Below are 27,478 nucleotides of genomic sequence, written 5' to 3'. Positions count from 1 at the left end.
AAGATTCTAGAGCTAATGAATACAACACAAAAGCCACTTCTGGTTCTTTGTATGCAAAGCTCTCTATAATCTTTATTTACTAGACACTGAGGACAGAATAAACAATAATTACAAAGCAATGTGACAGAGAGATTCACATTTTGTGCATTTCTTCAGTCACTTTGCAGCATGGAGACATCCTCACTCTTCTCCTTCAATCTTCTTGTGAACCTCTCGGCTCTTCACCCGGAGCTTATTGACCTGGGACTCCGCAATGTCAGCCCGCTCCTCAGCCTCTTCCAGCTCGTGCTGGATCTTGCGGAACTTGGTGAGGTTGACATTGGATAGTTCCTCCTGAGGATGGTGAGAGAGTGTTGTGAAAACCAAAAGGCTAACAGTTTCCCTTCTCCCACATTTGGGACTTGATTGGATGCAATTGTTTGCTGAGGGGAAGGCCCAGACTCTGTCACCCACTGACCACGTCTTACCTCATCATTTTCTAATTTAGAAAATTTATTTAAAACTATTTGAAATACCTTTGCAAACATTTAAGAGTTATGTATCTTTAGCTGTGTATGTTCACTGATAATGCTGGAGTCTTTTGCATTTGCAAAATGACAGTAAACATGATTGTTACTAAAAGTTTATCCTACGGTGGATGTAGGTTCCTTGTACCTAGACTCATAGACTCATAGGTGGATGGGACAGTGAAGAAATCCGAATGCCAGATGCCATACCATTCCAGTTCATAAGCATTTTAAGGGGAACGCTTCAGCTGAGCAGTCTAAAATATCTCCTATTTGCTGATTTTTTATTAGATTCCCCAAAAATTACCTTTCATACAATTAGAATGAGTGCTCATGGTTTTGCAAGAAAAGGACAATTGGTACTTTCTAGCGAGATGCATCTTACAAGGAAGAGGAAGACAGAACTGAATGAAAGGAACAGATCAGTTGTGTTATATCAAAAGCACTATAAACCTGTCACAAAAAACTCAAAAAAGTTTTAGTTCCCTAGTGCAAATCTATCTATCTGTGTGAAACACACACACACACACACACACACACGCACACACACACACACACAGAGTGGCTCCTTATTTATGTGTATTGTTGCAGGGAAATCAAAAGTATTCTGATAGATAGTGGGGATTTAAATAATGAGAAGAGCTACTGGACAGGTGATTTACATTCTGGGACAAGATAAGAGGGAGTTTTATATTAAAAAGACTTTAATGGTATTTACTGTATGTACTTAATATTTGAGTAGATAGTGTATACTGTAGGTCAGGTAGCTTCCATTCTAACCCCCTCCTCAATTGCTCATAAGCTTCTGTTACAAATTCTTTTCAAGAAATGTGCAAGCACCCCTGAAAAACAGGTGGAGTGTAAATATTCCACCAGACTGGTAACACCATGCTAAAGAATGTACAAGAGTGGTAAACCGAGCAGGTACAGGCCAAAGGATGTGCAAGTTCTGCTACGATGTACACAAATCCTGATTTGTTCCAAGACCGAAGTCCCTCAGCCATTGCCCCAGGGGAAGAAACATTCTTTGATAATGTGACAGCATTTTCTGGCTCTGGCAAAATTGCAACTTAAAGGAATTATTTGTATCTGAATGAAATTGTGGTTACTGCAGCCTCCCAGATCCATTGTTCTGGGTTGGCACTGTGATGTGGGAAGCCCTCTCCCAACGATGTTGCTCTGAAGCCGTCCAGGTGTCCACAAGGGATGTTACCATGGCCAACACAAACTAATTCTCTGTGTACCTGAGCTGTTGTGCAAAAAACAACCACAAGGCATCAAACAAATTCCAGGGGCTTAGATAGGCAGACATACAGACAGACAATTAGTGGAAAACAACTTAATATAATTCTCCTCGAAGTAGCAGAATTTCTATCCCATCAGAGGATGAATATTCGCCCACCTCAGAATGATACTTACAGCCTCCTCAGCTTGTCTCTTGTAAGCTTTCACTTTCAGTTGTAGTTTGTCTACCAGATCCTGCAGCCTGAAAACATTCTTGCGGTCTTCCTCGGTCTAGGAACAGTTTGTAATGGAAAAAAGTCATTTCATTTCCAAATTATTTGTCTATTTCCTTCATATTACACAGCGAAAGCAATGTTGCGTATAAAACATTTTGGTAAGTAGGATAATAAAGATTATAACATGGATATTTTAATAGTCTTTCAAATGATTTCCTGGTGAACTCTTTGTTTTTCCATAGTATTACTGTTAACAGTCTTGCTGTTTGAGAATGGCAATAAAAATTGCCCCCTGCAGGTTCACATGCAAACAATTCGTGCTCCCCGGAGAAGGATGTGACAGCACAAAGGGCCTCTCTCCTTACCTGATAGGTCAGTTCCTTTACTCTTCTCTCATACTTGCGCATACCCTTGATAGCATCAGCGCTGCGTTTCTGCTCATTGTCAACCTCACCTTCCAGCTCACGCACCTGGAACGAGAAATGGATCGTTGAGTTTCACTGTGACTGGACATAGGAAATGCTCCTAAATGCACAAATATGGGGAATACGCACTCTGGCCTCCAGTTTCTGGATATGCTTCTTGCCACCCTTCAGTGCCAGCTGCTCTGCCTCATCCAGACGGAGCTGCAGGTCCTTCACCGTCTGGTCCAGGTTCTTCTTCATCCTCTCCAGGTGGGCGCTGGTGTCCTGCTCCTTCTTCAGCTCCTCCGCCATCATGGCCGCCTAGTGAGGAAAGAAAGGAAACCGGTCCAGAAAACCAGCCATTTCAGGTGCAAACACGGCCATGTTCTCCAAAGAAAGGTGCCTTCAACTCACATCAGTGATTGCCTTCTTGGCCTTCTCTTCTGCATTACGCGCTTCCTGAATTGTCTCCTCCATTTCACTCTGGATTTGGGAAATGTCTGTTTCCAGCTTCTTCTTCGTGTTGATCAGGCTGGTGTTCTGTTTAACAACAATAGGTAAGACATTTTTACAGTTAGTCCCAAAATATTGACTCTGGAGCATGAACTGAGTATTTGTATTTAATGCACAGGTTACTATTAACATTTTGTAAAACAGAACTCTCCTCTAAATGAATTATCACTGCAGAACATTGGCAGATAGTGACGTGCTGTGAATATTTTGAGATAGAGCTCTCAAAAACATTACCCCTCCCCACCAAGTCTGTGACAAACTCTGTATACCAAGGCAGTGTGCTTGCAGGAAGGACAGAAGTAGTGAGTGAATAAGGAATATATTAATACAAAGAAAAATCTTTTTCATTGCCTTAATAAAGGTAGCAGTAAGGAGTACTTGGCAAACATACACAGAAAGCACCTCACACACATTTGATTATATTGCCATGTATTGACAATTTAGTATAGCACACACTTCAACGTGTGTCCTTACAGAAGGGTACAAAGGGAAGATCATCTTTTAAGGTCTACTGGTGATATCATCCCTTGTGAAAATAGGTTGGAAATACCTGCCAGGTGGTGCAATCTGGTCAGCTCCAAAAGCAAAATAATTGCCCTTTAGAAACACTTTCTGAGCCCCAAATATCATCTCTGGCAAAGATGATTTAACAGTATCCATCAACAGCAACTACGTCTGAGGCAGGAAACCCACCAGCTCTCCCTTCGGACTGGTTCAGAATGATTCCAAAAGGCTACCTGAGGCCCCTGATATCCCCCTCCATCACTCAACTTCAAGTATTGCTGTAATTGCCTCTGACCTTCACAACCCCCATGTAGCCTTCAACATGGACTTGCAGGTTTCTGCTTCCATTTCAGCAATGGTCCATCCTACTGAATATTGCCACAATGCTCATTTCAGACAAGGTCTTTACTGCTTCTTAACACTGCCTATCTCTGCTCTTTGGAGAATGTGCTGTGAATATTTTAAGAGCTCTCACAAACGTTACCTCCATAGCTTGTGGCAAACCCTATGTGCCAATTGTTGTAAATCTGGTCCATTCCAAAACAAAATAATCACTCTGTAGAAATACCTCCTGAGCCCCAGCGGGATGGCAGAGATGACTTAAAAGTATCCAATGATGGAAACTGTATAAGAGACAGGAAAGCCACTCCCAGAGCCTCTGAGACACTTGCCCCCTCCATCACATCACTGCAATTATAACCTTCGTCATCCCTGTGTCGCCTTCAACACAGCAACATGAGGGAAACCAAGGAGGGCCTTGCAGCTTCTTGCTTTCTGTTTAACAAAGGTCCATCCTACGGACATTAGCGTAAAGGCCATTTCAGGAACAAAAATCTTCTAAACACCCTCTAGCGCTGCTCTTTGGAGCAGGGTACCTACAGAGCAGTCTCCTGCTTAGGGGTTTGTGGGATTTCTTTTCACACTAGACCCTGACCTGGGTGTGCAGGAGCTGAACTCGTTCACTTGCATCCAGAAGCTCCTGTTCAGCCACTTTCCTGGCCCTCTCTGTCTGTTCCAGAGCTGCCCTCAGCTCCTCAATCTCGGCCAGCATCAGGTTAGCTCTGCGCTCAACCATGGCCACCTGCTCCTTCAGGTCTTCTTGGCTTCGGAGAGCATCATCCAAGTGAATCTGGGTATCCTGTAAAACGAGTGAGAGAAATTACCTGGAGGCGCAGACTCCTTGGCATGCTGAAAAGACCAGCTGAGCTATCGCACTAGGCATGTGTGGCTTAGTGTACCTTGAGCACTCCTTGTGTGTTTCGCAGATTCTTCTGTGCCTCTGCAGCCAGGCGGCTGGCATGGCTCAGCTGGATCTCCATTTCATTCAGATCCCCCTCCATCTTCTTCTTTAGCCTCAGGGCTTCGTTTCTGCTCCTGATCTCAGCATCCAGGGTGCTCTGCATGGACTCCACAACTCTGACATGGTTTCTCTTCAGCTGTTCAATTTCCTCATCTTTCTCAGCAATCTTCCTGTCAATTTCAGACTTTACCTGGTTCAGCTCAAGTTGGATGCGGAGGATTTTGCCCTCTTCATGTTCTAGTGAAGCCTTAACAAGAGCAAGTGAAGGGTCAATAAAGGGACAAAAATAGTTGTTTCCTTCCAAATAAAGTGTTAGATGCTCCCACAAACTGGAATGTAGTGCTGTGGGTAGCATGGGCACTGAGTACATAGCTTCCAGCACAGCATGTGCTGTCCTCCTGTCCCTGTGAATTATCCCACCGTGTTTACAACAGGATACAGCTCCAAGGTTTTTGATTCTCTCTTTGTAAAGCAGTGACTAATGGCATGTGTACCTCAGCTTCCTCCAGAGCAGACTGGATTTCTGATTTCTCTTGCTCAATCTGTTTCTTCACTTTCTCCAGCTCATGGATGGTCTTTCCCCCTTCTGCAATCTGCTCTGTGAGGTCAGAAATCTCCTCTGTTGGGTTACAGACAAATAACGCAATCAGACAAAGGGCCCAAAGAGAGAGAGGCTCCTTAGAAATGCCACAGGCACAGACAGATTCACTTTAGAGTTCAGAGTAGCAGCCGTGTTAGTCTGTATTCACAAAAAGAAAAGGAGTACTTGTGGCACCTTAGAGACTAACCAATTTATTTGAGCATAAGCTTTCGTGAGCGACAGCTCACTTCATCGGATGCTCAGATAAATTGGTTAGTCTCTAAGGTGCCACAAGTACTCCTTTTCTTTTCACTTTAGAGTGTTGACAAGCTTTCCAGAAGCCCCATGTTAGGAGAAGAAATCCGGGGACTTACGCTGCAAGTTCTTGTTCTCACGCTTCAGAGTTTCAAGTTGATCCAAGGTTTCCTCATAAGCATTCTTCATCTTAAACAGCTCCGTGCTGAGCGAGCGAGACTCCTTCTGGGAAGCTTCCAGTTCAGCCTGCGTTTCCTCGTATTTCTGCTTCCATTCTGCCAGAACCTAAAGAACAACAAGACCTTAGTCTGAGCAACGGAGATCACTAGCGGATGCTCCATCCAACACCCAAAAGGCTGGAATACCTTATCGAAATTCCTCTGCTTCTTATCCAAAGCTGCGCAGGCAGCATTAGATCTTTCCACATCAATCATCAGGTCCTCCACTTCATTCTGCAGCCTCTGCTTCGTCTTTTCAAGGGAAGCACATTTGGAATTTACAGCTTCGACATGTTCTTCAGCGTCCTGCAGACGCTGGGCAAGCTTCTTCCTGGAAGATTGTAAATACAGCTCCCACTTAGTGAGTAAATACGGCTCCCATTCAGTGAGCAATATGGGAAGAAATCTGTGTGCAGCTGCTCTGGGATTTGTGAGAGCAGAAGTCACCTCTTCTGGGCTGTGACCCGAGGGCATACATAATATGTGCCCTCTCCTAATCTTGGAGACACTACTGCACTTGGACTGTCCCCCTATTGTTTCCCAGGAGATATATACACTTTAGTTTTTCTTTTTCTCTACCATCACACCTGGGCCCCATATACTCCGTGTTCTGGGCATATCGTTGGCCTCTTCCCATTTCCACATTACATTCTTGGTTTCTTCCAGCCCTCCCCCCATCCCAGCACGTACTTGGCCTCTTCCAGTTCCTCTGTGCGCTGAATGGCATCCGTCTCGTATTTGGTTCTCCACTGGGCAACTTCACTGTTGGCCTTGGACAGGGCACGTTGCAGCTCACCTTTCGCTTCCTGCTCCTCCTCATATTGTTCCCGGAGCAAGTCGCAGTCATGGCGAGCAGACTGCAAGGCATGGGCCAGTGCGTTCTTAGCCTGGAGACACAACAGGAGTAGCACAGTGATGTGGTTAAATATCCTGGGGATCCTCCTGACAGTGAGCTCTGTCAGCCGATGGAGTGGTAGAAACCCCATTGTAGGGGGCATTTAAAATTGATCTGGATAAATATAAATACACTGTCTAGTTTCCAGACTGGTATGATTTTATATGAGGTTAAAGCATCCTTTGTAGATGATGAAGCAGGCATCAAATGAAACCGCCAACCTTCAGATGAAGACAATACTGTTGGAAAAATCCTCACCTTTATCTCCTCCTCTAGGTGCCTCTTCAGTTCCTCAATCTGTTGGGTAAAAGCCTGCTTGCCTCTTGAGAGCTGAGAAACTAATGTATCTTTTTCCTCTACCTGGCGTGAAAATTCACCTGAAAAGGACAAAGTGAAATAGGAGGGATTTAATGAGACTCAAATGAAAATGATGGAAACAATGTTTTTTCACAAATGAGACAAAATCATATGTTAGCTGTGAGAAACTCCTGTTACATCATCTAGTCTATCTCTCTGCCAATCTCTTGTTCCCTAGAGTACATTTTCTAGTCCACTTTTCTAGTCCCATATAATTTTATAGACTCATCACCTGTGGAAGTCTAATACATCTCACTGTCAGGAAGGTTTCCCTAATATTGAGTCTAAATTTTCTTTTCTTAGTTTCATTCCAGTAGTCCTACTTATACCCTTGGTGCATAACACTAAACATAGTCTTCCACCCTTCGTATTTCCATTAAAATAAACTAAGTTATCACTTAGCCACACTGTACATTATTATCTTATTAAATCATTTCTCATTACTAGTTCCTTCATCCCCTTGGTCAGGGTTGGATTAAAGAATTTTGGAGCCTTGTGCACTGTGGAAATTGGGGGCCCCTTATCTTCCTTAAACCCTAGACACAGCATGTGATATACAGTCTGTAAATATGGCAGCGTGTCTCAGTTAGCTTGGCATTGTGCCAAGACTCGAATGATCCAAATGTGTCTATAGAGGGAGAGATATAGACAGCCTTCTGAGAATCAGGGAGAGAGCACCTGTATCCCAATCATTTTCCTCTTGCACCTATTGATTTCAGAGTAGGACCATGGATTTGGTTTCAGGGCTCAGAGTGGAAGTTTTCCATTCACTGTACAGCCACACAAGTTTGAGCTCAGTCTCCCAGAACTAAACTGAATGTCTGTGCCAGCCAAGCCCAATAACATGGTAGCTTTGCAATGAGATTCGGTTGCTTCCTTTTACTCTTGACAATAAAGATGCCTTCATAACCTCACTTAGGACTTAGCATTGTTTTTTTCACGTACTGGACATCAGGAATAATAACTTATCCACCTTTGGGGTCTGTCTACATTGCAATGTAAGCCCAAGGTTAATAGAACTCGAGTTAGAAGACCTTGGGCTTGTTAACCTAAGGTTTGAGCATCTACACTCATTTGTAACCTCAGGTTAGGAACTGCTGAATCCTGGGTCCCAACCTGGGGCTCCAACGTCTATGCTACATTGTGCGGGACCGAGTTCAGCCACCCATGTCCCAGACTTCTTAGCACCATCCCAAAATGTGGCCACTCTAGCCCTTTGTTCATGGTGCAGTGAACAAAGGAAGTCAGCCTGTGGAGTTGTGCAGTACTTTTGGCAAACTCCCAGAGCATGAGTCCTGTGGGGCAATGTCTACACTGCAAAGCAATAGGGCTTGGACCCTGGGTCCTGGCTTGACTCAGGCTTGGCCCCTCCATCCCCGTGGGGTCCTGCGACCCTGTGTCTGAACCCATGGTTAGTGTGATTTGTGTGTAGACAAAAAGGGGGTTAGGCTTGAGCTTGCACCCTGGGCTTCCTTTCAGTGTAGACATACCCTGAGAGATCGGATCTTGCCACCAGGACTTTCCCAAAATAACCAGATGAGATAACTATTCTAAACTGGTAGAGAAAGTTCAGAGAAGACTTTTAAAAAATTGAATATGAAATATATTAGTATTAATAGATCTAGAATATTTAATTTAAATATACATGGCCATTTATTAAAAATTTAATACCAACTCTCTGTCTCTTCTTTTGCTCTGGAAAACATTTGCTAAGTAAGCTAATTGCTGGGGTATATTTATGAAATGGGACTTAGAAATTAACGTGAGAGTGCCCAGTTGGCTCTCCAGATACAGGGGGAAAGTTCTCGATGAAAGCAAAACTTGCCAGAGACCATACAAATCAGAAAAGAGCAAGTACATTAGTGCATTGGAAACTGAGTGAGCTTCCTGAGCCACAGATGCTTCGCTGCCTTTGAAAAACAGGCAGGGCTCAAGAGGAACTCTGCCAGCTCCTCAGGGAAAGGGGCTCTGAGCCTCGGCTGGCTCTGGACACATGTTGGATCCAAATCTATATAAATAAGGAACTGACTCTGAGACACCAATTGTGGGATTGGGCTTCACCAGCCGAGCAAGCAAGCAAGCTGGTTCTTTTCCCCTGAGAAGAAGGGTGGACGTGAGTAACAAGATGCCCAGCTCCCAGAACCCAAAGACAACAAAGAGGCAGAAGAAGACATGGACAAGCTGAAGTCCAAAAAGCAACCCAAGAAACCAGACTCCTCCCAGAAGCCCCCTCCTCTTAGGTGTCTCTGATCGCCATGGCCATTCGGAGAGCACTAAGAAGAGACCCAGTGCCTAGGGCGCCAGACCTGCCAGTTTATCTGCCTACGGTGCCAAACCTGGGTAGCCTGCAACCCCATACACCTACACCACTCACTGAAGTCTGGCCCAGCCGCCTCCCCCACCCCCGTCATGACAGCAGGGACAGCTGGGCCAGATTTAATGGGACCCAAAGGGGATTGCCATCTCTGAGAGTCAGAAACACCGGCCACTGACCTCCGATCCCTGGACACACACGCTAGCCTGTCCCTCCTCTTCTTCACATAGACACCCCCCACCAGCCTGACCCCCCCTTCTTCTCCTCCCAGGTATCCCCCAGCACCCTGACCCCCCCTCGTCCCCTCCCAGACTTCCCCCAGTCAGCCTGATCCTCCACTTCCCCTCCCAGACACCCCCTCCAGCCGGACCCTCCTCTTCCCCTTCAAGGTGCCCCCACCATACCACCCTGACCTCCCTAGCCCATGAGCCCCTAGACCCATCCCCTTCTAGAAGCCTCAAACAGGTAGCTTACTCTACTCTCCCAAGAGCCCCTGCCACCCCACCTTGGTCTCTGCTCCTTACCTCTCCCTGCTTGCAGACTAAAGACTGCAGTGCTTTAAGGCCTATGGACTCTGGACAATTTGCATGGAATTGTGGGAAGTCTTTATTTCCTTGACAACAGTCATGCCAAAAGAATCTGATATACTCAAAGGCCTTGCATGTAGTTAATAAAGGTCTACATCATGTATTGACATTAAAAAGTTGAAGCCTAAAATTATTTTAAAAAAACCCAAAGTATAGTCCTAGCTCTGACGTGCAAAGGAACATCCAAATTAACCCTTTGCTGTAAAAATGATCCCCACAATATTCAATAGAGAGGGTTTAGAACCGCCCTGTTTTGTGACGTGATGCATTTGCCCATGCAGCACACAAAACTGCACTGAGCTTCTTTGTTGTCATATTAGTTGGCAAATGTAAATCTAGCCTGGGGTCCAGTGTGTCTCCCAGACCTTTCTCAACATTCCTGTTTCTCAGAGTTCCCCCACCCATCAAGTACATGTACTTTGGTTCATTTCCCCATAGATCTATTAGTTGTATCTTTCCAAAAAGCATCTTGTGTTATTATTTTCTTGCTCATCTTCCTAATCTCTCTGGGTTCCTTTCTATTATTTTTATCCTTGCTGGGTTTTGCAACTCTCCCCATTAAGTATCCTCTGCAAATTTCATTAGTGTGTCATTTTCCCTCTCTGCCTTATTATTCTTAGCAGTAGCAGCGGTAGCAATGCATTCGGTGACGTGTTCAAAATAAAACAAAAATCTTTCAGTCTTTATTCTATTAGCATGAAGTATTCAAGAAGGGATTTCTACTTGGTAATGATCTGACATATGGTAATCTAGAGTGTTTATAGGCATCACATAGAATGGCAGGTAGAGTCTAAGCCATAGAGAGATAAGTTCACCATTGTCAGAAGTATCCCAATTCTCAGGCATAGACTGGTCAAATTTCTACCGTGAAGCAAACACTTATAAGTGTCTTACCTGCTTCTGTCTGTAGACGAGCTCGTTGAGTGCTCAGGTCATTGATCAAGCGCTGGTGCTCCTCTTCCTTTGTCTTAACCTCACTAAGCTGATCTTCCAGAGAGCGGCAAATCTTCTCAAGGTTTGCCTGCAATATGTGAAATGGGCAAAAGGAAAGAGGCTACACAACTGGCTCTGTTGTACTCTGAGATCACACGATCTGCAGCTCTCATGGACCACAAAATGCTAGCCAGCATTTAAGAGCGAAAACAGTTCTATAGTAAGGATTTATATCGCTAAGACTGCAGGATTATAGAAGATATACACAACAATAGGTAGTAGTGTGTGATAATGTATTGTCATAAATCATTCAACTATTATCTCACTTGTTTAAATTAAGGAACAGATTGTCAGTTGAGATGCAGAGTCCTTGATTTTTATTTTAAATCATGATTTATTGTGTATTTACTATTCACAAAACTCATCACTTTACAGTGATTAGAGGGAGGGAAGGAAGGGCAAAAGAGAAAAAGGCAGGAAAGCAAAAAAGAGTGATGTTGAGATAATTGATCTGTCAGAAGTTTTTAATGTTTTTCTTTTATTATTTAAATTTTAATCATATAATTAGAGTTTCAGTGTTATAATAATTGTGAGGGTCTTTCCTGCTAACGTGGTACTAACCTGGACTAATAAAGGTAGAGGCCTTTGCATTCCAAGTTTCTTTCCTATCAAAACATTGACCATCAGCCTTTGACTTTATTCAACCCTGCCTTTGGTTCTTATCTTATAAACCAAAAGTACCCATTAGTTATCATTATATTAGTGCCAAAATTACTAAACACCAACTCATAGTAATACATGTACAGCTCTTACCCTTCTTTTACACCCTGCTTACATGTAAAATTTGATATAATTAAATATAAATCCTCTGTTCTTTTCAGCTGCAATAACACTTAGGATAAAGACAGCACTTTCAATACATAGCTCTGTACCTTGGCTTTGGAGACAGTCTCCAGGTTACTAGCCAGGTCGTCAATCTCCATCTTCAGTTCACTCTTCTCCTTCTCCAGCTTCTGCTTGACTCGTTGCAGGTTGTCGATTTGCTCCCCAAGCTCTGCCGTGCTGTCCGCGTGCTTCTTCCGGAGGGCGGCGGCTGTGGCTTCGTGCTGCAGAGTGGCCTCCTCAAGGTCTCGGCGCATTTTCTGGAATTCTGCCTCACGCTTCTTGTTCATCTCAATCTGAACCGCTGTGGCTCCACCAGCTTCTTCCAGACGCTCACTGATCTCCTCGAGTTCCCTGGAGAGATCAGCCCGCTGCTTCTCTGCTTTCGCCCGAGAGGCACGTTCAGCCTCTATCTCCTCTTCCAGTTCCTCAATACGAGCCTAGAGAACAAAAGGAAACACTACAACTGTGGCTTCTTTCTGGGGTCTATACCAGTATGGCTGTCAGCAGAGTACTGCTGGCATAACTCCGTAGAATAGATGCAGCTTACACTGACAACAGGGGATTCTGGTGGCAAGGAAACACCACCTCCCTGAACTAGGGTAGCTACGTCCAAACCCACTGAGAGAAATTTGGGTCCCTGGTACATCATGTTCACTGGGTCCACCTCTTTCCATTTCACTTTATTTACACAGATGTTAAAGATGTTTTGGGGGTCCCCTGAGCTCAGAGCCCTGGTACAACTGTCCCTCTTTTCTCCCTACTCTCATCCACCTACATTGACAGAAGCTTTCTTCAACCAACACAGCTGGTGTGCATCTACACTGGGGCAAATCTATGTCAGTCAGGGATGTGGTTTTATCAAACCCCTGGCCAACATGACTATGTCAACCTAACTTAGACCAAGCCTAAGAAAGGTGGCTTCCTTTTAACTGAACTCGTTCTGAAGACCAGAATAGAAAGAATTAATGACTAGCCTGTAACTCTTTGATCTTCTTCTGCAGCTGGATCCCCAGGACTTGCTCATCCTCAATTTTGCTTTGGAGCTGACTGATTTCAAAATCTTTCCTTTTCACACGGAAAAAAAAAAGTTAGTGCTGGAACAAAATGGATCTGCAGTATACCCCCTGCAAACCAGACCTACTTCTTCAGCTTTTCCTCCAGCTGCTGTTTATCGTTTTCTAAATCCATTGTGGATTCCTGGGCCAGCTTCAAATCTCCTTCAAGTTTCCTCTTCGCTCTTTCAAGGTCCATGCGAATCTTCTTCTCTTGCTCCAGCGACCCTTCAAGCTAAACAGAAAAAGGCCATAAATTCTCTGCGAACAAGAGCCTAATGTCACACTGGTTTTGTTCTCTCCATATGTTATTGTGCCTACATCGTCCACTTGCTGCTCCAGCTTGGTTTTAGCTTTGCTCAGTGTGTTCACTTTGTCCTCTTCTGCCTGCAGGTCATCCAGGGTCTGCTGATGGGCCTCCTGGAGGGCTTTCTTTTCCTTTGTCAGTTTAGCGATGGTCTCATCCAGAACTGCCATCTCCTCGGTGAGGTTTTTCACCTGCAGAGTTGAACAAAGGTAGTTAAAGAAAATGGATACAAAACATTATTGTTTGTGAACCAGCAGTGTCATATTTTAGAAAGTTCGTTAGAGATTCTGCCTTATACCTTGTTTTCTGTGGCATGTTTTTCCTTTTCAACTTTGGCCAATGTTAACTCAAGGTCATCAATGTCTTTCTTCAGCTCTGAACACTCGTCCTCCAGTTTCCTCTTTTTGGCTGTTAGCTCAGCGTTCATCTCCTCCTCATCCTCTGCTCTTTCAGTCACCTCCTTAATTTTAGCTTCAAGTTGGATTTTGGTTTTGATCAGCTGATCACATCTTTCCTCAGCATCAGCCAAGCCATCAGATTCCTACAGTGAATCCATTATTAGGATATTTTCTAAAAGGTTTTTTTTTTAACTGGTATTTATCTCATAATGACTTTTACTGCATCTTTTATAGCATGGAATAGGTATTTTATAGTTATGGTTTTGATGACACTTCCACTTGTAGCTCATATTATCAGTCACTTAAAATTTTCTGGAAAAAAAAACAACCATTTGGCCTGAAATTTCTCTAATTTCAATAAAAAGAAAAGGAGTACTTGTGGCACCTTAGAGACTACCCAATTTATTTGAGCATAAGCTTTCGTGAGCTACAGCTCACTTCATCGGATGCATACTGTGGAAAGTGTAGAAGATCTTTTATACACACAAAGCATGAAAAAATACCTCCCCCCACCCCACTATCCTGCTGGCAATAGCTTATCTAAAGTGATCACTCTCCTTACAATGTGTATGATAATCAAGTTGGGCCATTTCCAGCACAAATCCAGGGTTTAACAAGAACGTCGGGTCGGGGGGGGGGGGGGGGGGGGTTAGGAGAAAACAAGGGGAAATAGGTTACCTTGCATAATGACTTAGCCACTCCCAGTCTCTATTCAAGCCTAAGTTAATTGTATCCAATTTGCAAACGAATTCCAATTCAACAGTTTCTTGCTGGAGTCTGGATTTGAAGGGTTTTTTTTGAAGAATTGCAACTTTCATGTCTGTAATTGCGTGACCAGAGAGATTGAAGTGTTCTCCGACTGGTTTATGAATGTTATAATTCTTGACATCTGATTTGTGTACAACTCAGAAATGAAAAACAAATATTTTTCAATTTCTGGTCATAAATGAAGCATCTCTCACCAGTTCATATTTTTGGCAAACATTTTTAGTGCTCAGGTACCTCAAGTATGGCTTAACTGAGAATATAAAATTTGGGGCTAGATGCTGCAAATGGAGCCCATGTCTGCCATATGACTCCACACAGCTGGACTCTGCATCCACACAGAGCCCCGCTGACGTCAGTGAGGCTCCCTGGAGGCAGATCTGTATGCAAGGTCTAGCCTTTGCGTCAACATAGTGTTCAAACTCAGGCCGAATCCTTCACAGGCCTGGCTGAGAAATAGTGGAGTTAAGCCAGTGCAAAATCATCTACTGAGTGATTTTTTTAAAGAAAAAACTGAAATGTCCTTAATTTTTTATATACATCTTGTAGCTCATGCTCCAAAATTTTCTCTAAAAGTCATTATTTTCACAGGGACAGATTAAGGCATAGGCACTAAAAGCCTGTATGTAGGGCTTCAACTCTGGAGTCATGTGGCTGCAATAAAACCTCAGCAAACAGTCTGGAAAAAAAGGACGTTTCTAGCCCATGGGGTTACGAAGAACAGTTTGAAAATGTGAGCCAAGTCTAAGTGATGCAGTGACAACTGCCTGAGTTTGCAGACAGCCTAAAACAATAGTTCCGAGAGCAAGGCCATCCTTAGGATTTATGGGGCCACACGCAGTATTATTAAGCTGGTGCTCCTATGCCCGACTTGGGGCCCAGCCACCACCCCCGCCCACGGACCCCCAGAAGATTCCCCCCTCTCCCCCCATTCGTATGCAGGAGATGCTGCGGCAGTCTGGGCTCACAGCCCGGTAGGGGAGGGACAAGGCAGCAAAGGATACCGAGCCGCCCGGCCTGCCTCACAGTGGCAGAGAGTCACAGTTCCCCTCAGAGACCCCTGTACCCTCTCCCTCACACAGAACGCGCCGCCCCGGTGCATTCGGCTCTGTGAATATGGCCCCTGCCTAAGGAGACTGCAGCGCGCGCTGGGTGTGCAGGAGCCAATCCACTCTTACCTGCCGTCCTGGTGGTGCCCCAAATTTTCGGGTGCCCTATGCAGTGTCGTATGCTGCGTATGCCTGAGGACAGCCCTGCCCAAGAGGGCAGAATGGCCCCAGTCATCTCTTTGGAGTTTGAGCTCCAAGCCCTGCTGCTTTGATGGGCTACAGAGACACCGCCCAAGCAGAGGACTGTGTGGGGCCAGAGTGGAAGGGTGCCTGGATAGACACCCTGGATAGGGGCGTGTGCAGGTGTAAAAATTTGACCCTTTTGGGGAGGCACATTCTGTGCTCCTCCCCACTGCCCCTGGGCCCGAGGAGCTCGCTCTCCCCTTGGGGCACCACTGAGGACCCTGTGCTCCCCCCTCCTACCCAGCCCTGCCACGGGGTACCCCGTGCTCCCACCACCACCATCCAGGAACACTGTGCTCACCCCTCGACTGATCCCTTCCTTGCCTGCCCCACCCCCAGAGGCACTGCTCACTATTGGTTAAGAGGATTGTCACTGCGTGCCATCTCAGCGCTAATTGGTGGAGGCAGAGAAGGGAGTGGGGTGAGTGAGCTCCAGAGAACCCCGGCTCCTGGAAGAGGGGATCTGGCTGCCCAGTGCTGCAGCAAAGAGCTCTGCATTGCAAGCAGCCCTCCAGCGTGAAACTCAGAGGGCAGGTCCCCACTCCACCCTGGGGGCGGAGGAGCTCACTCTCCCTCCACTGCCCTGGGGCCGCCAGAGGAGTTCTGTGCCCTCACCAATTCCTGGGGGGCCGTGCCCCTGCTTTTCCCGCCGTGCGCTTCTGTGGAGAGAGAGAGGGAGCCCTACGTCCGCCCCTGCTGCTCCGGAGGAGAGGAGACCCTTTCTGCCTCTTCTTCTGGGAAAAGAGGACCTCATGCTGCGGCCACTGCTTCTCTGGGAAGGGAGGAGCCCTGCTGCCACTGCCATTTCAACTGTGTGTGTTGGAGGAGTGGGGGGACCACATCACAGGGCTGCGGCTGTGTGGGTGGAGCCACAGACAGCCCCTTGTCGTGGTGTGTGTCAGGCTCCAGATTGCCTTAATCCAGCCTGGGATGGCAACATCAGTGGCATAATACATTTAAAGGGTACAGCAGATGTGTAAATTCATCAGGGCTTGTGAATACACTGGCATTGTCACACTAAGTTGCCCTGGATGAGGCAGGTGTACTTAAAGAGCATAATTTTGCTTCTCCGAATTTGCTTGCTCTCACCTTGTTTTAGGGCATGATCTGTCATACGTGCCTGGGAGTATTGTTATTTAGTTATTTATTTATTTATGCACCTGTACTTTCTTTTCGATACTTTATATTTTAAACACGGGGAATATTTTATCTTGGCCAAACACTGACCCCAGTGCTATTAATGGGATGCTTCATGGGAAAGTTGCATTTGGAACCTTCAGCTTGGACCTTTCTACTGTGCAATAAGGGTCGAATGCACTGGTGATACTCACAGACTGCACTTGGAGCTGCAGGTCGTTTTTCTCTTGCAGCAGGGTCACCATTTTCTCCTCCAGTTCTTTCCTTTTTGCCTCAGACTTAGCAAGCTCCTCCTTCGTTTTCTCAAACTCTTCCTTCATGTTGGCCATCTCCTTCTCAGATTCAGCACTCTTCAGCAAGGGCTTGATCTTGAAGTACAGCTTCATCCAGGGCCAGTGCTTGACATTCATGAACGACCGAACATTGTATTGGATACAGAAGATGGACTCTCTATAATGTAATCAGAATATATGGTCAATGTTAAAGGCCAGATTCTGCAATGCATTGTGAATATTGTGAATAGCATTTATTCAGCCAAGTAGCCTCATTTGAGTTCAAATGGGGCCACTCACATGAAAACATACTACTCTAAGGGTTACAGACTCTGGACCCGCTTGAGCCTCAGAAAGTCTAGGGGGAGTAAAACTCCACTGTCGGTCTCCTCAATGTGCATGTTGAACTAAAGTCTTGACTCACGCTCACAAACCAGAATGAACTTTTGCTCCCTCTTTACACATCACATCTGTAACTGACCCACTCCCTCTGATGAGTGTTTTGGAGTCTAAGGGACTCTGAACTGGTGTAACTCACATGCTGAGGAGCCAAAGAGAATTTAGCATAAAAGTACCCAACTGGAAGGTGTAAGTTAAAGTTGGCCACCCCTAGTCTAACACACACTTTATTACACCTTCTTCTTGCTCCTTGGTATACAAGTTAGACTGATTTACACTCCCAGATAGAGCTGGGCAAATAATTGATTCATTGGTTCACTGGCAGTTCCGAAAAATAAAATTAAAAAAATCAGTTTGGGTTGAACCAAAACTAACATTGAACCAAAACTAACTGACAGGTATTCTGGGGCTCCTCCTCTGGTTGTTTTGTGAATGGCACCTAAGTCCCCTTGTGAATCTTGATCCGGCATTTTCTTGGGCCTAAACTACCAGCAAATTCATTCATTGTTTTGGTTGACCTAAAACTGCATTTTTCAGCAAATCAATTATTTGTCTGAAAATTTTCATCCAGCTCTACTCCCAAGCACTCACACATTGATACAGTGGATTAATGAGATCTAAATCAGATGGAGTCTGTCCTATAACTTTGTTCATTTCACCCCTATGGGGTGACACAGACCCAGCAGGCATACAGTACATTGCTACCTTCTTTCCATCATTTTCTTGAATTCCACTCTCATCAGGAAGCCACGACACATGGCTTGTGTACGGGTGATAAGCTGTGCCAGTTTATCATCTCTCATCTCCTCTAGAAGACCCAGAAGTCCTGCTTTGAAGAACACCTTGAGGAAGAGAATGTTAAAGACAATCACTTTCATTCTGTACAAAATACAAATAGACGGTGTTTGAATCAGAGTGTTTGTACCTTGGTGTGACCAAATTTATATTGGGTCTGATCAATATCAATGGACCCAAGTAGTTTCTCAGAAGCCTTCTTGCTGTCCATGAACTGTCCTTCTGGAACGGCACTTGCATTTAAAATCCTATATCTGTGGGAGAAAACAAAATATGAAGAAGCTCACATTGCTCACAATTCTGGCCACACTGGCCATGTCTCTGTCACTGCCTTTGTCCTCCCATGAAGCCCCTATCCTGAGGTCCCACAGACAGACCCATCATGAAATTCAGCTTTATGGTATTTAAAGGCTACATAGTCACCTGACATGGCCACTCCACGGCTCACCCAGCCCCTTCCCCTCCCCCCACACAGGAAAAGTGTGGTATTTTTGCTGCTTTTTGGAGTATACCAGTTTGGTTCTAAATTTCTTCTATACACACAGCATGTGTGGGCACTGCAGTGACTACAATAGTTAAAGTAGTTAGAAAAGGCAAGCTATTCCACACAGAGAGAGAATGGAACAGGGATTGGAGGAGTCTGACCTTTGTTTAAAGTCTGCGTAAATGACTCTGCTGGGGAATCCTTTCCTGCAAATTCTGATCCCTTCCAGCACGCCGTTACACCTTAGCTGGTGTAGTACGAGTTCATGTTCCATGGCACCTTAACAAATCACAGCATGAATTAGTACCTTATTGTGCAGCCCAGAGGGAATGGCTGCATCTCACTAAGATCTCTGTACACTGGCGCTTCTTACCGGGTGTCTTCGTTTCATTGGGAATGATGCATCGCACAAAGTGAGGATGAGTGCTTCTCAGATTGCTCATCAGCTTGTTTAAATTCTCCTGTGAGACCGTAAGCAAAGATTTAAGTTAACCAATGTTACACCTATGCAGATATATGCAGACCTGTGCACTGATAAATACAGTAAAATGTTTATAATGGGATCATGATTTGTAGCAAACTGTTGACCAGTGTTTGAAATTCAGACAAATGAGCTGTCAAGTCTTACCAGCTGGAGACATTCTAACCAATATCTCCCTCCTTCTTGTAATTTTGAAACTTGTTAATAAATTGAAATTAAATAATTAAAAATAGTACAATTGAGCCTATGGGAAATGGCCATTATGACTGGTAGAAGGGACACTGGAATTGCTGAAACATAAGGCAACTTTCAAAAATCTGAACTTAAAATTTAATGGACTGCATGTGAGGATAAAACACAGCCCTAAATGCAGACTCTCCACTGCCCACCACCTCGTCTAGTCATTGACACCTGAACAAAGTGAGCGCAAGGTGGGTGTCAGAAACTGCCACTCACGGGAGGGAGCGAGGGAGGGAGGGAGGAATTCTGATTTGGGAGTGTTGTACACCCTTTTTGTACTCCTTTGCACCAGTGAAAGTGACACCCAAGGTGTCAGGCAGGGGAGAATCAGGACGCTTAAGAGGATGAGAAAGGAAGGGAGTGAGAGGCAGAAGGAAAGTGAGACACAAGTGACACACTCGTAAGTTTGTCAGCTCTTCAGTTATAATCAGAGACATGAAGGGCGCCTACAGACCCGACCCCATTGCAACATCCACATTTTGGGGGAAGGGCTGCACAGTGTGTGGTCCTGAATCAATTTCCTCTGAAAGGGTAAGTAGAGGGAAGGAACATGTTAAGCCCCATATCAGAGAATGATTTTGTTTTATATCATTTTTGACATCATCCAGAGGAGACAGTGACTCTGACATCATCCAGAGGCGACAGTGACTCTGGCCCTTATTCTCGTATTGTTAATTAGGCAAAACTCCTAGTGACCTGCCTGGAAGTTTTGTTTGATTGAGGACTGCAGCCCTTTGCTCTTTATGAGCAAGGAAGCTTGTGCATGTCAGAACTAACTGGAAACCAGGCTTTGCAGAATTAAAGGGGGTCTTCTTTCCTCCTTCACATAGAAAAGAGATTTATAATGACCACTGTACTGTACCCTGAAAAGAGCAGAGACGGTCTGGAAAGAAGAACCCTTCTTCTTGCCTCCCTTCTTGCCACCACCACCACTCTCTGAATAATACAAGAAAAGGATGCAATTAAAATGTAAGATGAACATTTTGCATATTTTTTATTTCTATAGGAGCTACCTGCTGTGTGTCAAACAAAATACGGATTTCACAGAAATTACCTGCATCTCCACCATATACGGCAAAGAGCAAAGCCAGTGTTTTCAGTGACGATTTCTGGTACAGCCCAATGACAGTTTCATTCAGGGGATCCTTGTTCTTCTCGAGCCAGCCAGTGATGTTGTAGTCCACAGTGCCAGCATAGTGCACCAGGGCAAAGTGGGCCTCAGCCTTTCCTTTGGCAGGCTTGGGCTTCTGGAAGTTGTTGGACTTGCCAAGGTGCTGGTCATAGAGCTTGTTCTTAAAAGACACATCAGTTGCCTTGGGGAACATGCACTCCTCTTCCAGGATGGAGAAAATACCCATTGGCTGAAAGACACAGCAACAGATGAGAAGAGAGAGGAAAAAGAGATATTACAAATCAGCCTCCTAGACAATGTGAGCATCTCTTGGTTGCATTCAGAAGGGATATTGTGTCAGTGAATGTGCCTTCAACAAGATAAAATTAGGGTAACCTACCTATGGTATCTATTTGTAGGTTTGAAAATAATAAAGATATAGCACATGGAAAATCATCTTGCGTGTCCTAGACAGATTTTCTGTATGCTAGAGAGTTAAAGTGAATGAAACAGGAACCATTCTAAACCTCTATGTCTAGGGGTGAGGCCGTGCAGTTCTTTAGATGTCCTTCAAATAGTTACTGTGTCCAAGTAACTGAAAAGAGTTCTAAAACTTACTCTGTCCTTTTCTTTGTGGAAGTGAACAGTGACAGGGATTGTTGCCATACAGTTATGTGTGGCTGCCTTGTGACCCTATCCCAAAGTTATGGATTGAGACCTTTTCACAACCAATGTCCAATATATTTATTTAATTATTCAGAGTATATTAAATAATTTACATGCACTTGAGCATGCATTTATTAATTATCTTAAGTATAGCAAAATCCTTTAGAAGCTAAAGAACCCTTCAGCACATAAAGCATAAGAACCTTCTCAATGAGCTCAATACAGGCAGCCAAGTCCATCCCAAAGTCAATGAACTCCCATTCGATCCCTTCCTTCTTGTACTCCTCCTGCTCCAGCACAAACATGTGGTGGTTGAAAAACTGTTGCAGTTTCTCATTGGTGAAGTTGATGCACAGCTGCTCCAGGCTGTTGTACTACACAAAGGCAAAAAGAAGATACGCCTATTTGTAAAATTCTGTGCACACCTGATATACCTAACAATGACTCTTCTTTCAACTCATCATGTCTGTGTAACTAACCTGGGCTTCAGTGGGATTCTGAGTTCTCTTCCCTAAAACTAGCCAGATGTTTTGGGATTCGATCCTCAGCTCTTCATAGACATTTCTGCAATGTAAGGCCCAGGCTTGTCCAGTTATTTCTGTGCTCTGGGGCCCAGGCCTACTTAGCCATTTTTATGCTCTTGGTCATGATCATATATTAGGGTCTGGGCCTGCCCAGCTCCTTCTGAGCTCTCAGCCCTCCAGCCTACTAAAACATTTCCAGATACTCGGCTGCAAGCCTGCCTGGGAGTTAGTGAGCACCTACAATAATTTGCATTAGGTGGAGGATAATTTCTTTGCTATTAGGCACCACCTGTTAACAATTTGAAGGCACCTTCAGTGTAGTTGCCATTTCTGCAGGTACCAAACAAAATCTACCCAAAAATGAAATCATTGGAGGGTCATACTACTGTGGGAGAAGATCAAGAGACACCTGTTTCTGCAGAAAAGTCAGGCTTTTCCAGGAAATTATTTAAATTTTTTTTAAATAATCCTCAAAGTTCTCAGAACCCCTGAGCGTCCCTTCCAAGAACCTGCTGTCAAACCTCTGCTCCTTACATCAAAGATCTCAAAGCCAGCAATGTCCAGGACACCAATGAAGTACTGTCTGGGCTGCTTGGTATCCAGCTGCTGATTGATACGAATGACCATCCACAGGAACATTTTCTCAAAGACCGCCTTTGCCAGAGCACCCACTGAATTGTGCACCTAAACCAGTAGGAGAAGGACTGGAGTTACCATACAAAGCAGAAGAAGAAACCCGGGTATGTTAATTCAAACCAGGAGTTCTAGATCACCGATAGTTACCTGCTGCACGGTTTGACCTTTGGTCACATATTCATTCCCAACCTTGACTCGGGGGTAACACAGGGCTTTGAGCAGGTCAGCTGAGTTCAGACCCATCAGGTAGGCAGCTTTGTCAGCCACTAAACAAAGAGTTAGAGGAATGAATTAGTAGCTCAAAAATAGACTTTGGTGTCTTTTATAATTACTAGAAAAGAGCAATGAGATCTGTTCGTGTTTCACCAGCTACCACATACTATTAATAACTCCAGCAATTATGGAGTTTAGAGTTTCCTTTATTTCTTGATTTCTCGATTAATTGTTTTGCAATTGATTGAGAGGGTCTGTACATCAAGTGATTGAAAGAATTTGTCAAAAAAATATCCATATGGTCTGAATAAAAAATATTAAAGGAGAAAGAAGCAGATGAACAGCCAGAATGAAAAGATGGTTTTGAAGCTCTTTCTTTGCCACTTTACTGTGCAGCCTGTCTAGAGATTCTGATTTCTGAATGATCAGAATAAAGGACTTAGGTTAGTGGCCATATTCCATGCTGTGCAACCCCACTGACTTCAACAGGATTACAAAGGGATGTATTTCAGTGCAGCATTTGGCCTAGAAACAAATGAGAATGTCTCTCTTCAGTTTCAAACCATGGCCCAAATTGTGTCCACAGAATGAACATGCAGCTCCCATTGGCCTAGGCAGGAACTGTGCATGCTTTCTCGGACAGAATGGAACGTCATGATGTTAAACTAGCATGACTACCCAATGTTGGCCCTCTCCTGCCATCACTTCCCCGCTGCCTGTCTCATCTCATAGCACAATCCAGGGGCTGGTTAGGCAATAAAACACCTACATTGCCCCTTTCATATGCGAAGCCAAGCTGTTTTACAAAGATGGCCATTTTAGAGATGGGGAGGTTGAGATGCTTACACCTTATGTGTCATTTACACCCATGTGTAGCAGGTATGTTATAGTAGATATGCTATAACTTAGATCAGCCCTTATAGCCACCTCCCCCATGAGTTAAATTGTGCCAACACCCAGCTCAGCACAAGTGATGACTAAGGCTTCATTTTTTTGCTTGTATTATTGAGAGTTTAGCTCAGATTCTGCTAATACCTTCTGTGCCATCCGGCTCCGCCTGCTCCTCACGCTGCTTCTGCTTGAACTTCATGTTCCCATAGTGCATGACTGCCCCTGTCAGCTTGTATATGGCCATTTTTTCATCAGAACTGAAGCCCAGAATGTCAATGGCGCTCTGTCAACACAATCATAAAAGATCTAGCACCTAGGTGATTTAGGAGCCAAAGCCCCATTGACTTACGATGGGATTTCAGCTCCTAAAGCACTCAGACATTTTACCCCTTCTCTGGTATAGTTAATAGTCCCTGTGCTAATTTCTTTGTGCTACTCACATCTGTGGCTATGAGTTCCTCCTGATCATCGATGCTGGCTACAGTGATCTCACCTTGACTCACAAAGGGGAAGTCATATGGGTTGGTGGAAATCAGAAGCATCTCTGAAAACAAAAATAGATCCCAATTTTTACCTGCTGCAGTTTGGTCTTTGGTCACATATTTATTCCAGACCTTGCCTCAGGGTAACACAGGGCTTTAATGGTATGTCTACACACCATTGTAAATCCTGGTCTGTGGGCCCCATGCCTACAGACGCAGTGTTTCCAAGCTTATGCATATGCGTCATGCTGCATAGTAAACCCAGGTTTACAATTGAATGACCTAGTTCTCAGAACCATGCTGATGCATCCATATTGCTCAAAGACCCGAGTCAGACTTTCTGCTTCTGGGGACCCAGGCTTGTGCAGGATCCACACTGCAAAATGACCGAGCTTGGTCCCAAGTCAGAGCAGGATTTGGGGTTGGACCTCCCACCCCACATGGGTCCTAGGAATCTGGCCCTGACGACTTACTGACCCGAGTCAGATAGATTTGAGCGTGAACTGTAGAGGAGGGGTTGGGCTCAAATCTGAATCTGAGCCTGGGTTTACAATGCAGTGTAGACATGCCCATAATCGCCCATGTAACAAAGCTCAACAGTTGGTGTTACTCAGTGACCAGTTCCACCAAAAGAGTTAAAACGTTTCTTACCAATTAGTTCTGGCTTCTTGTTGGACATGATCTGATAAAATATGTGGTAGCTTCTTTCCGCCTTGAGCTGGAAAGTGACTCTAGATTTCTCCAGCAGATCTGGCAAGGCAGGTAAAGTACAATTAGCCACAAGAAAACACCATGAGAAAGAAAGAGAGACAGAGAATTGTGACCCTTAAAGGGAGGTCCCTTACATGTTTCAATGTCAGCAGAAGCCAGTTTCCCTGTGGTGCCAAAGTGGATTCTGATGAATTTACCCTTTAAAGGAAAAAAAAGTTATTTCGTTTAAACCCTCAGAGACAGACTCCAGAAGTGAGATTTGCAAAGCTGCCCTGGGGTCTCTTCCGCAGGTGTGAAAACTCAGCCAAGATTTATATTGTCAGTCTAATGGTAGGAACATATACGGCCCATCATTGCACTTGTGGCTAGGAACAATTTTGTCAAAAAGACTTACAAAACGAGAGGAGTTGTCATTCCTCACGGTCTTGGCATTACCGAAGGCCTCCAGCAGGGGGTTGGCGCTGATGATTTGATCTTCAAGGGTCCCCTACAAAGTAACAATTATTGTCAAATTAAGGTCGTTTTAAACCAAATGGCAGCTTCAGAATAGAACATTTAATCACTTCTCTAGTGACCAACTCACTTGCATTTTGCCTGGCTCTTCCTTCTTTTTCTCCCCAGAAACTGCAATTGTTGCAAAGTACTGGATGACACGCTTTGTGTTCACAGTCTTTCCAGCACCGGATTCTCCGCTGTCAAATCAAACAGAGAAGCAGAGAACACATAACCAAAGAGTTTCTTCCTGTAGTGCACAGCAAAGCCAGCAAAAACTGGAGCAGGGAAATATACATACGTGATGAGGATCGACTGATTCTCCCGATCTGTGAAAGAGACAGAACCAAAGAGACTTAAAAGAGTTACTGTGTAACATTGAACTCACTGAAAACTGAATGAAACAAATAAGTACTGGGATTTGCAAAGGGGCCTCAGGGCATCCGGCAACTAACTAAAAGTCCATAGGAATTCAGCATCTACCTCCCTTAGGCCTCTTTGAAAATCCTAGCCATAATAAATAATAAATATAAACTCATGCAGATCAATAGAGCCATCACAGGATACTTATACCCACTTCCCTTTCACAGAATATCCTCTTACAGAAATCTGATGAAGCTACTTATATCTCTGGACAGCAAAGAGTTATACAGAATAATGACCTGATCCTTAATTTATAACCATCTGCATAGCACCAGTGCAAAAAGAGTGCAAAGTGCATGTGAATTATCTCACAAGGTGTAAGGGAGTGGAGAATTCTGATGCACCACTTTGCACAAGTGTAAATGACACACACGATGCAAACTCAGGAAGAATCAGGCTTCCTGAGAACAGAGTGTCATGATTTTTTACAGTTCTTCTTTGGGCCCAGCTAGAGCCAGAATGTGCAGAAGCAGATATGGACATTCTGTACTTTTTCCATTAACCTCACGCTTGTGAACTTCCAAAAAGGTTTGCTTTGGGTTCTCTGAGAGCTGGGCTAATGTTTGGGTCAGGTTCAGTTTGTCTTTGGATGAATTCGTGTTTGCACATTGCTAGTTCTGAAGGTTTTTGGTGTCTTTAGCTGCATGTCATATTTCCCAGAAAGAAGATTGTGATTCCTCATATGAAATTTTCACTCTATAATCACTTTTCAGGAGTTGAGCCACTCACCAGTTAACATGAACTGATAGGCGTTGTCAGAAATGGAGAAGATGTGGGGAGGGGCCTCTTGACGTTTTTTGCCCCTGTAGGCAGACACAACTTCTGGGTTGTACACCGGCAGCCACTTGTAGGGGTTGACAGTGACACAGAAGAGACCCGAGTAGGTCTGAAAGAAAGGGAGATAACGTGATGGGCTTCCACATGATTTAGTGTAGCTGTTAGTTTGGAAGTCCAGGAAAGACATCGGCCTGTACTTACATAGATCATCCAGGCTGCGTAACGCTCTTTGAGGTTATACAGGACAGCAGGTTCATGGAGATGGGTCATCATTGCCATGTCCTCGATTTTATCATATTTGGGAGGGTTCATGGAGAAGACTTGATCTTCCTTAACAGTCAAAGTCTGGAAGGAAAGAAGAGACCCATTTCTATCAGCTAAGAACAGAGGAGGAACAAAATGCTGTTCCTTACTCCTTGTTTTTACTCACTTCTCCTTTTTCAGGCTTGACTGTGACCTTCCCTCCTTCCCGGCTCTGGATTACGCCTTTCACATAGGATTCCTTGGGATGCACCACAAAGACCGAATTCTTAGCATCGAAAGGCTTGTTCTGGTCCTCAATTCTCTCCTTCTCTGTCTTTCGGAGGAAAGGAGCTGCCACCCCAAAGACGGCCATCTCAGCATCCGACGACATGGCTGCGGTTTATCTAGGGCAGCTCAGCAGTGAGTTCTGTTGGGGAGAAAATGTGTGACATGATTCACGTGCTGTTCATTTTGAATACTCTGCCATGTCAGTTTCTTACACTTGTTTAACTGGCCACGTTACTCCCAACTGCCCCTCCTGAGATCTGAGTGAGAGGCTTTCCCAGCCATTTAGATCCAGACTCTAATTTTGGGCCTCTATTATCACACTGTTAATTTATTTATACCTTTTCTAATCTATAGAACCAGAGGTCCTGCAGTTCCAGTGGGATGCACACCATTGTCCACCCACCCATTGTCCACATGCACACCATTGTTTATAGCAACAACGTAAGTAGATTCCTATATGAGGGACCAGGAAGAGCCAAAAACATACCAGGAATTTTGAAAGCCCCCTTAGGTCCTCTTTCCTGGGTACATTTTAGACTGTATGTTGTGGTTACAATGAAAGGGTTGTTGGGAGCACTGGAAAGTGGGCGTGGGGAGAGGAACAAGATAGAGGCTGCTATTGTCAGTGCTTTCTTGCATTGAATAATAAAGATACTGGTTTTGATGTAATTTAAGCTTTTCATTCAGG

The 27,478-nt window shown here is 44.5% G+C and overlaps 1 protein-coding gene across 1 annotated transcript; it reads right to left on the bottom strand.

The window, feature by feature from the left end:
* Window positions 1–26,925, bottom strand: LOC102946969 (myosin heavy chain, skeletal muscle, adult). The gene is made up of 38 exons (XM_043528403.1): window positions 26,690–26,925; window positions 26,461–26,604; window positions 26,212–26,368; window positions 25,361–25,388; window positions 25,151–25,259; window positions 24,962–25,054; window positions 24,702–24,765; window positions 24,508–24,606; window positions 23,815–23,918; window positions 23,519–23,657; window positions 22,418–22,536; window positions 22,169–22,318; window positions 21,314–21,484; window positions 20,388–20,694; window positions 20,196–20,269; window positions 18,986–19,073; window positions 18,774–18,891; window positions 18,259–18,382; window positions 18,039–18,175; window positions 16,857–17,112; window positions 13,369–13,611; window positions 13,085–13,261; window positions 12,853–12,998; window positions 12,686–12,776; window positions 11,759–12,148; window positions 10,788–10,914; window positions 6,894–7,012; window positions 6,431–6,627; window positions 5,888–6,071; window positions 5,642–5,807; window positions 5,182–5,306; window positions 4,626–4,934; window positions 4,322–4,525; window positions 2,785–2,910; window positions 2,521–2,691; window positions 2,332–2,436; window positions 1,926–2,021; window positions 1–333 (listed from the first exon to the last, which is right to left on the bottom strand). Exons 1-38 carry the CDS (start codon window positions 26,891–26,893, stop codon window positions 181–183), a joined length of 5,814 nt encoding a protein of 1,937 aa, XP_043384338.1. The 5' UTR covers window positions 26,894–26,925; the 3' UTR covers window positions 1–180.
* Between the last annotated feature and the right edge of the window lie 553 nt (window positions 26,926–27,478).

The sequence above is a fragment of the Chelonia mydas genome, chromosome 14 (assembly GCF_015237465.2).
Source record: "Chelonia mydas isolate rCheMyd1 chromosome 14, rCheMyd1.pri.v2, whole genome shotgun sequence".
In the NCBI taxonomy this organism is placed as follows: domain Eukaryota; kingdom Metazoa; phylum Chordata; order Testudines; family Cheloniidae; genus Chelonia; species Chelonia mydas.
The sequence above is the reverse complement of the archived record's forward strand: the minus strand, read 5'-3'. Positions and strand labels throughout refer to the sequence as shown.